The following is a 9,645-nucleotide window of genomic DNA, read 5'->3' on the forward strand; positions in this document are numbered from 1 at the left end:
GGCCGCGTCTGCCTGGGGACGCGCGGCAGGGACACGGCACTGGGGATTGTGGGTGGCACTCTGCGCTGGGACACCGCACGGCGCCTTCGCGCGGGGGCACGGCACGGTACAGGGCACGGCTGCTTTCCCTCGGGACATGGCATCGCGTGGGGACACAGCGTGGCCCCCTGGCCCCGGGACGTGGCGTGGGGACGCGGATGGGGCCACTTCTGTGCTGGGATGGACAGCACATGGACACAACACACCCTCCTTCGCAAGGGGACACGCTGTGGGACATGTGGCACGAGGACATGCTATGGTCTCCTTCCACAGCGCGGGGGCATGGCAGAGCCCCCTTCGCAGGGCTGTAGGGACATGACACCCCTGTGCGGGGTCCCAGCATGCGGTGGCTTGGCCATTTCACCAGCCCGGTCCCCCAGCGTTCCTCGGCTGAGGCCGGACAGTCACCTCTGGGATAACGGGGCTGGATTGTTCCCCCTCCTTCCCTGGAAATCCCCTGAGGGTGTCATCAGGGAAGCCCTGGTAGCCCTGCCCCAAGCGGGACGGAGACATACACGGCTCCACGGCCACCCGAGGCTCACGCGGGGCTGTCCCTTCCCCGTGGCCCCCGGGGCTCGGAGCGGATGTCCTGCCTGGGGGCTGCAGCCTGGGCCCCTGCCTGCCCTGGGGCTGCAGCCGGGGCTCTCTTCCCCCAGATTCCCTCTTGCAGTCTGGGGGTGCTCCTGCACCCTTGCAAACACATCCCTGCCAACACCCTGTGACGGCCCCGGACCTGCTGCCTCCCTGCCACCAGCTGGAGAGGAGAAGCCAGCGGGGACTGCCAGGAAGGGGGACTAACCCCCCATCCATGGCAGGGAACAACTGCCCGCGGCTACCGGAGAGCAGCCAGTGCCCGGAGCCTACACCTGTCCCTTGTCCCCACACCATCCACGCCACTGCCCTGGAGGCTCCCGGTGAGCCCCAGCCATGTAGGCACAGCCTGGGGCTCCACTGATGGCCACCATCAACATGCAGCAGGGCTACGCTGCCGTCCTATGTGAGTACAGCTGGGGGACGGGGGGGTGGCCTCAGAAGTGCCCTCAGTGGGTGTCCCTGAGGGGGCTGATGCCACTGGCTTTGGCTGCCCAGGTGTCCTGGCTGTGCTGGGGCGGGAGGCTGCAGCGCCGAGCGAATGTGAGCTCACCCGCCTGCTCCAGGACAAGCTGCAGTATGAGATGCGCCTGCAGTACATGGTAACCCCAGCTTTGGGAGGTGGGGGGACACCTGGCATTGCAGGGCCCCAATTTGCTCCAGGGGGTTCATGGGTGGGGGGCAGCACCCAATGCTCTACAGTGGCTGGGTGCTGTGTTTTTTACCAGGGACGATTTATGCCAAATTGTGCCCAGGACTACTTCTGCTGGGGGCTGACCACATCAAAGGGCTTTTGCACCAGCTCCCTGGTGTCATAAGGCTGGCAAGGGTGTGCCCTTACTTTGCCCCTTGCCAGCCCCCATGCTCTTCCTTGCCTTTCCAGAAACATTACTTTCCCATCGACTACACAGTCCAGGTCCAATACGAAGAGGTGCTGAGGCCATCCAACATCACCCGCCTGGTAAGAGGGTGGCAGGGGAGAGTCCCATGATGGGAGCGCTCCAGGGACCCACGGGGGCTGCACGGCTCTCACCCTCTTGCCCTCCAGCGCAACGGGACGGTGTCAGAGGCAGCTCTGCGGTACCTCTGGTTCCATGTCAGCTCCCAGGCCGTGCTGCGGATCCGTGAGGTGCTGCCAGAGAAGCACCCATCCTGGAAGTACACCCAGGAGCTCTGCCAGCTCTTTGATGCCCTGGGCAAGGAGTACAGCAAGTACAGGCAGGTGAGGATTCCCCCTGGCACCCCACGTCTCGTGCTCCTGTGTTGGGAGGACACGCACGAGCCCCCCAGGAAGGGACAACACGGGCATGGAGGTTTTCCCTGCGTGTGGGATCTATGAGGGCTGACAGGAACAGAGTGCAAGGACAGAAATTGGGGCTGGGGTGCTGGGCCGTGGGGCAGTGCCTCAACCACACTGCACATCTGGCATTGGTGGTTCAGTGGTAGAATTCTCGCCTGCCACGCGGGAGGCCCGGGTTCGATTCCCGGCCAATGCAACAGCTATATCCTTTTTCTTGCCTTCAACCCATCCCTCCTGCTGACCTGGGCAGGGGAGAACGGGACTGTCACATACGCCGCTCCCCGTCAGGGAGTGGCACCTCCAGGGCCGCAGGTTTCGGGGGATCAGGCAGAAGGTGCCCAGGAGTTCGTCCCTGTTTTCCCGGTGACGGTTCTGTCTCTCTGCCTAAACTTCTGCTGCCTCGATGGAGCTGCTGCACCCCGAGACAGTTGTGTTTGTGTGCTGGATGTGGGTGGCCTGTCACGGCTGGGTCACCAATGCGAAGCCGAAGTGTGGCTGGGTTGTTCTGTGGCACGGGGCAGGTTGTGCAGCCTCTCCGTGGAGAAAGGGAGCTTTGCAGTGTTGCGTTCATGGGAGGGTTAAGAGTGAGGGCTGCTGAGAAGGTGTAGATGTTGTGATGGGCTCCTTGCTGCAGGTGCTGGGAGGCAGCGGGAGGAGGCGCTGCCCTGGTCTGGAGCTGCGCTCTGAGAGCTGTGCTGGGGTGATGAGTGAGGGTGTTCAGGGGTGGCAGGGCCTGTCCCTGGTGCTCCCATCCGGCCCGCCGGGTTTGGGAGTGTGGAGGAGGGCTGGGGAGTTGCGCACATCTGGCATTGGTGGTTCAGTGGTAGAATTCTCGCCTGCCACGCGGGAGGCCCGGGTTCGATTCCCGGCCAATGCAACAGCTGTATCCTTTTGCACCCTGCTATCCTTGGGCGGCTGCCAGGGTGCCCATGGTAGAGTGCAGAGATCCTCCCGTGGGTGCTCCCTTGGGCATCTCTGTTGAGGTTGCTCCCTCTGCATCTTCCCTCGGGGTCGACTCTGCAGTTTGTGTGGGTGCTCAGGCCCCAGGTGGCAGCAGCAGCTCTGCCTGCAGTGAGCGTCCTTGGCTCGGTGGCACCGGGGAGCAGTAAGAGGGGATGGTTTGGTGAATGACCAGCTCGGCTGGGTGGCAGGGAGGGACACTGGCTCAATGACAGCAAGGGGTGCTGTGGCAATGGCAGTGAAGGTCCCGGGCTCAGGGGCAGCTGGAGGGGCTGGTTCGTGTCAAGGGTGCCCAGGCCATGGAGGCAAATGGCGGCTGTGGGCAGCTCCACATCTGGCATATGTGGTTCAGTGGGACAATTATTGTGCTCCCCCTCAAAAGCCAGGGTTTGGTTCCTCATCAGTGCAGCCCAGTGTCCTGACTTTCAACTCTGCAGCCCCCAGCCCCTCCACCTGACTTGGGCTCCATGCAGCTATGGGTTGCTTGTGGCTGGGAGGTGCTGCTGCACCCCAAGGCAGAGGTGTTTGGGAGCTGGATGTGGGTGGCCTGCCACAGCTGGGTCACCAATGCGAAGCCAAAGTGTGGCTGGGTTGTTGTGTGCCACGGGCATGCTGTGCAGCCCCTCCGTGGAGAGAGCGAGCTTTGCTGGGTTGTGTCATGAGAGGGTTAACAGTGGGGGCTGCTGACAATCCCTCCTTACTGGTGGGGCAGCAGAAGAGGCGCTGCCCTGGGCTGGGGCCTCGGTCGGTATCAGAGCTGAGTGCTGGGGAGCCCCCCGTGTGTGTCTGTGTGTGTGGTGTGCTCCCAGCCGGCAGTGCCTGCCCTCCTCGCATCCACTCTGCTGGATTTGGGATTTTGGGGTCGTGTGGGGAGGGTTCAGACCTACTGCACATCTGGCATTGGTGGTTCAGTGGTAGAATTCTCGCCTGCCACGCGGGAGGCCCGGGTTCGATTCCCGGCCAATGCAACAGTTGCATTTTTTGGCACCCTGTGTCTCTGGGGGGACCAGGGGGGTTCCCCTGGATACCTGGAGGAGTTACACACCTCTCTGGCACATCCTTCTTTCCCCCTGTGCAGATGTCAGGAGTGTCATTGTCGGTGGAAGAAAGCCAGGGCGCTTTGGTGATCCCCAGGGACTTGGTGGCACAGGGGGTGCATGGCTCAGTGACAGTGAGGGTTTCTGCTTTGGTGGCAGTGACAAGGGTCTTTGGCTCGGTGACAATGAGGCCCAGGGCAAGCAGGCCTGCTCGGGTCTGGGGGGTGCTGCCACACCCAAGAGGGGGCTGTGTTTGTGTGCTGGATGTGGGTGGCCTGTCACGGCTGGGGCACCAATGCGAAGCCGAAGTGTGGCTGGGTTGTTCTGTGGCACGGGGCAGGCTGTGCAGCCTCTCCGTGGAGAAAGGGAGCTTTGCAGTGTTGTGTTCATGGGAGGGTTAAGAGTGAGGGCTGCTGAGAAGGTGTAGATGTTGTGATGGGCTCCTTGCTGCAGGTGCTGGGAGGCAGCGGGAGGAGGCGCTGCCATGGTCTGGAGCTGCGCTCTGAGAGCTGTGCTGGGGTGATGAGTGAGGGTGTTCAGGGGTGGCAGGGCCTGTCCCTGGTGCTCCCATCCGGCCCGCCGGGTTTGGGAGTGTGGGGGAGAGCTGGGGAGTTGCGCACATCTGGCATTGGTGGTTCAGTGGTAGAATTCTCGCCTGCCACGCGGGAGGCCCGGGTTCGATTCCCGGCCAATGCAACAGCTATATACTTTTGCACCCTGCTGTCCCCTGGGGGACCTTGGTGACATCCTGGTGATCTGTCACTGCAGACAGACGTGGAAACTGTGGTGGCCGACCTGGTGAAGCTGATCCACAGCGCGGGCGCTGAGAGCCGGAGCAAGGCTGTGCGCCCCAAGGCACTGCTGGACAACTGCCTCAAGGTCATGAGGATGCTCTACGGGGTGCCCTGTGAGTTGGGGGTCAGGGTGGGAGGGCTCGACCTTGGGGAACGCAGGTGCCACACAGGGGCGCCCTGTCCCACACCATGGAACCTGTTCCCTCTGTTCAGGTCGGTGGGAATCCACCTAACACTGTGGAAGACCCCTCACTCCACCCCTCACTGGACACCTCCTTGCCCTGGAGCCTTGGATGCTGCCTCTGCTCTGCTCCTCCCAGAGCCCCATGGTGGGTTCCCAAGGAAGCTGCAAAGGTGGGACAAATGCCACTCCTTCCAGGACCAAACACAACCGTTTCCAGAGCTGTGGGACTGTTTATGGCTGTGGGATCTCGTCCATCCGAAATGTCTGCCACCCTTCGCATGGGTGTGGGCTCAGACACAGCCCCCTGTGGCAGGCAGCTGTTGGGGGGACACAAGCCCTCCCTGCCCACAGGGCAGGTGAGGGCATCACCCTGTTTCTCTCCATTTGTATCTTTTCCTCAGCTTTGATTAAACACCAGTTAATTCTGTAGCATTGCAGCTCAGCTTCTGACTGGGTCCTGGGAGCCTCCAGCCTTACCCGAAATAAAGGACCAGCAAAGAGAACCCCACTGCCTCCACTGCCTCCTCTTTTGGGGTTTCAGCACCTCCCTCACTGCTGTGGGGGACTCGCTCTGACAAAGGGACCCCTGCCAGTCAGCCTGGCTGCTTCCCCAGCAAGGAAACATCTGGATTTGTTTGTTGTGCTTGGTGGTGGCACACTGGAGGCCCTGGGGCTGCCTGGCTGCCTCCCCCTTTCACAGCTTAGTTAATTACCTTCATCAGCTATTAGAGACCTTAATTGGTGTATTCATGGCTTCAGCTCATGAGTCAATGGGCACTGCAGCATGAGTGGAGGAACGTCTTCCTTCTCCTCCTCCTCCTCCTTTTCCTCCTCCCTTCATGCCTAGTGATGATTCCTGTTTATATGAAGCCCACACAGAGCTCATATAAAGCCCACAGAGCTCATATAAAACCACCAGTAGATCCACTGCTTGATAAGAGCTTTAACTAGAGGGACCCTCTGTCCCATCCCTGCTGGCTTTAGCTGAGTCCCTGTGTGGTCCCGGGAGCCACCTGGGGCTGAGCCCCAAGCTCCCACTCCCTCGTGTCAAACGTGGGAATGATCCTTCATCCTCCTCCACCGCGGGGAACCTGAAGCTGTGCCTGCAGAATGACCCCTGCCAAGCTTCCCAGAGCATCCCCACAGCAATGGGCTCTGTGTCCAGCCCACTTGAGATATTGTGCGTTTTCTTCTGATCCCTCTTTTGAGAAAAGATGGACAAAATGACAGCTGAGAGCCTCTACAGGAAAGCACTCACAGGATTGAGAATGGGAGCCTGTTGACAGTACCTCCTGGTGTACCATGAGGGATGGATTCAGGGAAGGTCAGCCCAGGACGCCCTGCCCAGGTCTCAAAAAATGTCTTTAGGCATGTGCTGAGACTTGGGAGATGTCCTGCTGTGAAACCCCCAGCTGCTGGAACAGGAAGAACCTTTGCTGGCCTTGAACCAGCAAGAAGAACGCCTGGCAGCATCTTTGGGGTGGGCATGGAAGGGCCAGCTGGTTTTGGGGTGGGCAGGCTCAGCAGGACAGGGGCTGAGTTTGGGGGCTCTCTGGGATGTCCCCATAAGCAGTATGGCCTGTGGCCCTGGAGTGAGGATAGCCAGGGGCTTCTCCTGGCCCCTCCTGCGCCCCTCCCTGCCCGAATCAGAGTGAGCCTGGAAATGGCAATTAATTCACTTTAATTAATTATTTAAGCTTGGTGGGCAGATGCTGCTCTCACCAGGGCAGCCTCTGCCCTCTCCAGTCCCAGAAGGTGCCGTTGTTGGTGGCTGAGAGCTGGGCCAGCAGCTTCAGGACGCCCTGCACGCTCTCCTCCAGCGTCACCGGGCCCTGGCACACCCAGGGGCAAGGGACATGTGAGCCAAGATTCTCCACCCCAACACCCCCAATTCCCACCCCTGGCATGGTGGAATGCCAGCTCTGGCTGCATTGGTTTGGGAGCAGTTGGAGATGCTCCAGCAGCCAAGGGATGTGGCTTTGCACAAATTTATTGTCCCTCATTTCAGTGCTGTAAGGATGGAGGTTAATTTCTTCACGCCTCATTAAAAAGTGACTCGTTTGTCAGCCAGAGCAGGGTAAGGGACAGCAGGACCAGGGTGCCCTCTGCTGACACACCATCAGGATGGGAAAGGAATGAAAAAATAGGGAAGAAATTGGATGGTTGGGGGGAGCCCTTGGAACTGTCCTTTTGCTGTGGTGGCACAGCCACTGTAGGACCAAGGCACTGCACAGATGTGGGTGCCCAGGGAAGGGATATCCATGGGAAGGGATGTCTGTGGGAAGGAGTGTTTCTGGGAAGGGATTTCTTTGTGAAAGGATGACCCTGAGAAGGGATGTTCATGGGAAGGGATGGCCTTGGGAAGCGGTGGCCTTGGGAAGCGATGCTCCTGTGAAAGGATGCCCCCAGGAATCCCCAGGATACCCGTGGGACCTTGCTGAGCTGGGACTCCATGCACCTCCCATCACTCACCATGCCCTGTTCCAAGGGAGGTGTCACATGTCCAGGATCCACAGACACGCAGAGGATCCCGCTGCTCCCGTACTCCAGGGCCAGGCACTTGGTGAGCATGTTCAGAGCAGCCTGGGAGGACAAATCCCCCCCTCACCATCATGGTCTGGCAATGCCAGGGCCAGTGCGGGGGGAACCCCTGAGGAGATGACCCCAAATTCCTCCCCATGCCCCAGGGGCAGTACCTTGCTGCAGCGGTAGCAGATGTCCTGCCTCTCCTGCCAGGCCTCTGCGACCTCGATGGAGCCCAGGATGCTGGAGATGTTGACGATGGCAGCTCTGCTGCAGCTCATCTCCCGCTGCCCTTCGGCCTCAGCTGCCTCCTTCAGCAGGGGCAGGAAGGCCTGCAGGGGATGGGACCTCAGGCATCACCATCCTCCTCCTCCCTGTTCCCCGTGTTTGGGGCAGGGGTTGCAGTGTCCTCCTCACCTGGCTGGTCTGCAGGGGCCCGATGGTGTTGGTGGTGTAGACAAGGCTCATGTTCTCAGCTGTCTCGGTGGCCAAGGTGCTGCGGCGCGTGGTGCCGCTGTTGTTGATCAGGAGGTTGAGGCCAGCACTGCCCACCTCTGCCTGCACCTTCCTCACTGCTGCCTTGATGCTGTTGGGGTCTGTCACATCTGCAAGGGGACAAGAAGGTTTGGGGACAGGCTGGTGGCCATGATCCTGGCAAGATGCTGTAGGACGTGGCGGGAGGCAACTCCTAAACGGAGCATCCTCCTGGTCCCATCGGTGACCTGGTTCAGCTAAGCCAAACCGGGGGACCCACCTGCTTGGTGGCATTTCCTGGAGCCACCCACGGTTGCAATTAAATCCTGAGAAGCTTTATCCCTTTCCCGCCCCAGCACTTACCTAGAGGCAAGATCCTGACGTTGGGAAAGCCCAAAGCCACCTCGTTAACAGCCTAGGTGGAGGAAACGGGGGAGGGGTCACACGGGGAAGCTCATGGAAGGGGGGGGCTGCACCGTGCCGGGATGGGAAGAGGGTGACCCCTCATGTCACAGCTGACAGGCTACAACAAGATCCAGGGGCAGCGATTTGGGGCGGGTCGCTGCTCCTCCTCCGTGCCCGGCTGAGCGCGGCAGCTTCAAAGCTCCCGCAGCGATGCCCCGGGCACGGGGGCTGCCAGCAACCCCCCTGCACCCCCCATCATGCACACACCTGCACCAGGAGACTCAAAATAAATACTTACATATTTAATACACACATAGGTATTTTTAGTATTTAATACATATATGTGTATTTTTGGTTTATAGATATTTACACGTCTTTTTCCACACCATTCACCGTTCAGGATGCTGACACTCAGCATCCCAATTTCAGGTGGGACTGTGGCATCCCCAGGCACCCATCCCAGAGCTGATTTCCCTCCTGTCCCCCCGCCCCCGCGCCGGTGCCTTCCCTACCTTGCCCTGGGGGTCCAGGCAAGCAGCGAAGATGTGCCGGGGTGGGCTGGGCTGCTCCAGCAAGCCCTTCAGCAGCCCCAGGCCCAGCCCCGCATCGCAGCCGGTCAGCAGGACACTGCCCACGCTGAGCCCCTCCATCCCCGCCGCTCTGCACAGCCGGCTGCGCTGCCCCAGCGGGATTTGGCAATCGGCCTCGATAACCCGGGAGGCGGCACCGCTGCGGGTGCTGCTGGGATGGGTGGAGCCGGGGGGCACCGCCTGCACCCCCTCTTCTGGAGGGCATGGGGCAGCAGGATGTTCTTCTGCATGCCAGGGTCACCCATCGCCTTGACCATGGGGGTGTTGCACTCCTCCCCCCCCAAAACACCCACCCCCCTCAACCCATGGGAACCCCAAAGGGGTGATGGTACCTTCTCACCTGTTCCCCATGATTGGGGTGACCCCAGAGAAAATCCATAGGAGCACAGGCAAGGCTATTAATTACAGTACAACCTTTATTAATACTGGAATCTTCACAGTGCATTCGTTACTTGTAGCAGTGACTGTGGAAAACGGGGGAGGGGGGGAAAGAGGGGAATTACCACCAGAAAAAAAAAATTAAAAGAAAAGACGGAATGAAAGAGAGAAAAAGAAACGTGGCAGAGGGACAGGGACAGGGGAAGCGGCGGCAGAGGCGGGAGCACGAGGGGGAAAAATAAATTAAAAAAAAAAGAAAAGAATAAGGACCAAGTTAACAACAGCACCAGAAAAGTTACTTCAGTCGAAAGACAGGTCAGTTTTTTTTTCTTTTCCAAAGAATTTTTGTTTTCTGTACAAAATAAGAGAC

The 9,645-nt window shown here is 59.8% G+C and overlaps 3 protein-coding genes and 4 non-coding genes across 7 annotated transcripts in view; 5 read left to right on the forward strand and 2 right to left on the reverse strand.

Annotated features, from left to right (window-relative positions):
• Nucleotides 1–696: 696 nt before the first annotated feature.
• IL34 (interleukin 34) lies at nucleotides 697–5,408 on the forward strand. Its single transcript, XM_005422743.2, has 6 exons — nucleotides 697–1,036; nucleotides 1,129–1,232; nucleotides 1,514–1,591; nucleotides 1,679–1,852; nucleotides 4,696–4,834; nucleotides 4,935–5,408. Exons 1-6 carry the CDS (start codon nucleotides 994–996, stop codon nucleotides 4,952–4,954), a joined length of 558 nt encoding a protein of 185 aa, XP_005422800.2. The 5' UTR covers nucleotides 697–993; the 3' UTR covers nucleotides 4,955–5,408.
• On the forward strand, nucleotides 2,056–2,126 carry TRNAG-GCC. The gene has a single exon. It is a non-coding gene; the product is annotated as a tRNA-Gly (tRNA).
• Nucleotides 2,737–2,807, forward strand: TRNAG-GCC. Its single transcript has one exon. It is a non-coding gene; the product is annotated as a tRNA-Gly (tRNA).
• TRNAG-GCC lies at nucleotides 3,788–3,858 on the forward strand. Its single transcript has one exon. It is a non-coding gene; the product is annotated as a tRNA-Gly (tRNA).
• Nucleotides 4,553–4,623, forward strand: TRNAG-GCC. Its single transcript has one exon. It is a non-coding gene; the product is annotated as a tRNA-Gly (tRNA).
• A 1,215-nt stretch (nucleotides 5,409–6,623) lies between the features above and the next one.
• On the reverse strand, nucleotides 6,624–8,975 carry LOC106631864 (C-factor-like). Its single transcript, XM_014307738.2, has 6 exons — nucleotides 8,820–8,975; nucleotides 8,266–8,317; nucleotides 7,846–8,033; nucleotides 7,602–7,760; nucleotides 7,378–7,488; nucleotides 6,624–6,737 (listed from the first exon to the last, which is right to left on the reverse strand). Exons 1-6 carry the CDS (start codon nucleotides 8,955–8,957, stop codon nucleotides 6,624–6,626), a joined length of 762 nt encoding a protein of 253 aa, XP_014163213.1. The 5' UTR covers nucleotides 8,958–8,975.
• Nucleotides 8,976–9,299: 324 nt separating this feature from the next.
• Nucleotides 9,300–9,645, reverse strand: part of MTSS2 (MTSS I-BAR domain containing 2) — a 12,154-nt gene continuing 11,808 nt past the window's right edge. The window contains exon 16 of the mRNA XM_031058396.1: nucleotides 9,300–9,361. Within this exon, the coding sequence (XP_030914256.1) occupies nucleotides 9,300–9,361 (62 nt within the window). The remainder of the gene's footprint in view (nucleotides 9,362–9,645) is intronic.

Source organism: Geospiza fortis, unplaced genomic scaffold (genome assembly GCF_000277835.1).
Source record: "Geospiza fortis unplaced genomic scaffold, GeoFor_1.0 scaffold97, whole genome shotgun sequence".
NCBI classification, from domain to species: domain Eukaryota; kingdom Metazoa; phylum Chordata; class Aves; order Passeriformes; family Thraupidae; genus Geospiza; species Geospiza fortis.